The 3170-nt window shown below is 37.1% G+C and overlaps 1 protein-coding gene across 1 annotated transcript; it reads left to right on the forward strand.

The window, feature by feature from the left end:
* Positions 1-667: 667 nt before the first annotated feature.
* Positions 668-2877, forward strand: LOC110607274 (abscisic acid receptor PYL8). Its single transcript, XM_021746360.2, has 3 exons — positions 668-1015; positions 1229-1444; positions 2411-2877. Exons 1-3 carry the CDS (start codon positions 869-871, stop codon positions 2627-2629), a joined length of 582 nt encoding a protein of 193 aa, XP_021602052.1. The 5' UTR covers positions 668-868; the 3' UTR covers positions 2630-2877.
* Positions 2878-3170: the final 293 nt, after the last annotated feature.

Raw genomic sequence — 3170 nt, forward strand, 5'->3', positions numbered from 1 at the left:
ATAAAATTTATGAGATAAATAGAGTATATCCTAAAATATAAATAACTGCGGATAAAACTGTTTGTAATGTTATTTTTAAAATTTATTTTCTATATTTTTATTATTATTTCTAGACATTCATTGCTTTCAAAAACAAGACATCCATTAAAATATTTCATTTCTATTAAACCAAGCTCACAACTAAGCTACCACGGATTTTGAGGAAATATTCACGGAGAAAACTAGTTGGTATATATCTTATATACTTTTATATATGTGTCTATGGAAAAAAAATACATATATGTTACTTAGGTTAGTTTTTGTTACAAATCAAAATTAAATTATTTTTATTTTATTGAAATCTTTATATCATTATAGAGATAATAAATACAAACTATCCTCGGCTAAGAAGGAGGATAGTTGGCCGGGGGTTATTTACCCGGTTAGAATTTAGAAGACTTTCTCCGGCGCCATACCTGTAATTAAGTGAGCACACTGGGTACCGATCTAGGGATGAACTGAATTATGCATAAAGAATAGTGGCTAAAATATTATATACTTTAAGTTCAGGGATCCATAATGTAATTTTACCCATCCCTGTCGGGAGTCAGGACCAGAACCAACCCTTATAAAGTACGGATAAAAAAGATTAAAAAAGAAAAAATTGCAAGTTGCAATTTATTACAAATTTTAAATTCATTTTTAAATGACGAAAACGATTAGATGGGAAGCTCTGGACCTTTCGCGATTGGAGGAGCTGCCCGTGGTGGCGGTGCATTTTGGACGCTTCTGTTGAGACCTCCTCCACTTCCTCCTCCACTCTCCTCTCGCCGGCGATCTTTTGACCTTCTTTTTTCCGGTCACGATCTTCCTCTCTTTTGTTAGCTGGATGGTGACCACTGATTACATGACCGTCAACGGCAATGCTTTTAGCAAGATGGCAGACGATTACATCAGGAGGCACCATGTGCACGACGTCAAAGACCACCAGTGTAGCTCCTCTCTCGTTAAACACGTAAAAGCTCCAGTTCATCTTGTAAGTGCCATTTTCTCACTTTCCCCCCTTCTTTTTAGGTTTAATCGATTAAAATTTGTGGAGGATTCATTTTGGTAGATCCGAGAGCATTTGAGGCTGTAATTGACTGTTGTAACTGGTTTGGATTGTCTTGTGGGCCTGTGTGGATATATTATTATTACTATGTTCTTGTGATGTTCAATATAATGTTTCTGGTATTTCAACAATCATCAGGTGTGGTCACTGGTTAGAAGATTTGATCAACCGCAGAGGTATAAGCCGTTTGTTAGCAGGTGCATTGTGCAGGGAGACCTTCAGATTGGAAGTGTTAGGGAGGTGAATGTTAAGTCAGGACTTCCAGCTACCACTAGCACTGAACGATTGGAGGTACTAGATGATGAGGAGCATATATTTAGGATGACCATTGTTGGGGGAGATCATCGGCTTAAGGTATGAACGCTTTGATCTTATTTCTCGTGTGTGTGTGTGTGTGTGTACGAGCGTGTGTGAGGACGCACTGTTTGAGTTTTGGTTGGCCCTCTTAAATACTTTTGTATGATTGAATCCCTTAATGTTTGAGTTGTCAAACTGAGCATTGGTGGGAACCTGAATTTATCATGAACTTCATAGCATTGTACTCGTTGATATGCTGCAAATTTCATCAGCTTGTCTTGGCTTTGAGAATTTGCAGTATTGCATTAGTCTATGCAGATGCATGCGGTTTTTATTTTTTGTTTTTTTTAACCCTTCGCTAATTTATAAGTTAGTCTCCAGTAGCCAGGGGTGCAGTTATTCGTAGATTGATGTGTCCTATTTGCTTTATGTTCAATTTTTTGCTAAAATTGAATAGCATAATAGTTTTCTCTTGGATGAAGAGGGGCTTCTAATTATTTTCTCGTGGATGAATTGCCTTTTATTTTTTGAAATTCATCCAATTTGTATGGTTCATTGGAGCTTGTAAATGTATGATTACATCTCTTTCACATATTCAGGTCCTTTGAGGAGAAAATGATTGAATAGATTTATATTTTTGTTACCTATTTTATATTTACTAGGAAATGCAAGAGTTCTTGTGATACTGAAGAATTCTCTGTATATTCCCCTCTGAAATGAGCATTTTGAGGGTGCTCATTGAATCTTCTTTACCAGTAGAACTTGTACAGCAGATTATTTATTTGCTTTTGTTTGGGCCATCATTGTAAGTAGGACAAGTGTCTTTTGTCAGTCCATCTGTTGACTACTTTTTCCTCCCATACCATCATCTTTAGTATGAAATTTGTTGTTCCTTATTGCTATATTTGATACTCAAGCTGCATATTGTTAGGCCTGCGTGAATGTCTTTGCAATATTGATGGCTTGTACAATTCTTTCACGGGTCAAGGTTCTTATTGTCCTTAATTTGCTCAAAATTTGCAGAACTACTCTTCCATCATTACTGTCCATTCAGAGGTCATTGATGGGAGACCTGGGACGATGGTCATCGAGTCATTTGTTGTTGATGTGCCGGATGGGAACACCAAGGACGAAACATGTTACTTTGTTGAGGCTCTAATCAAATGCAACCTGAAGTCACTGGCTGATGTGTCGGAGCGTTTGGCCGTGCAAGACCGAACTGAGCTCATAGACAGAGTCTGATGTATGTGGGGCAGACTTCTAGTGCAATGGTTTCTGTCTATGCAAGTGGAAAATGTAAGGTTTCTGGTGTCAGAAGCAGATGGAGAGTTTTGCATCCTAGAGGCAAAGTCATCTTTACTTTTTCTTGATACTTTATGTTACTCCCTTCCATTATTTGGATATGTTGTCTATAGTAACTGACAGTTAAGTTCATCGATGGTCACATGTTTCCTAAATGCAACAAGAAATTCAATTCTCTTTGTTATTTATCTATGGTTTAATAATGGGGTATGTATTTAACAATGATTGTATATATGTTTGCATGGGGAGAATTCATTCAATTGTTTAGTTTGCATGTTCAGCTATGAAACACAGATCTCGGCATTGTCCACGGAAATTTATATGAACAACTATTTACATTTGTGGCAGGAAGGAGCATGAGAAACACGTATAGTTTCAAGCTTGGGCACAGATAATAAGGGAAGCTCCTTTTTTGTAGGATCATCCAAATATGCTATTCTGAAATGGAGACCTTAGGGCGTGTCTTTATGGAAAATATTTT

Source organism: Manihot esculenta, chromosome 1, assembly GCF_001659605.2.
Source record: "Manihot esculenta cultivar AM560-2 chromosome 1, M.esculenta_v8, whole genome shotgun sequence".
Lineage (NCBI taxonomy): Eukaryota > Viridiplantae > Streptophyta > Magnoliopsida > Malpighiales > Euphorbiaceae > Manihot > Manihot esculenta.

Excerpts from the sequence above, each read along its gene's own strand:
- LOC110607274 (XM_021746360.2), top strand. The coding sequence starts at position 869 with ATGGTGACCACTGATTACATGACCGTCAACGGCAATGCTTTTAGCAAG. Across the intron at positions 1,016-1,228 it reads TAAAAGCTCCAGTTCATCTT|GTGTGGTCACTGGTTAGAAG; the intron begins GTAAGTGCCATT and ends AACAATCATCAG. Across the intron at positions 1,445-2,410 it reads GGGGAGATCATCGGCTTAAG|AACTACTCTTCCATCATTAC; the intron begins GTATGAACGCTT and ends CAAAATTTGCAG.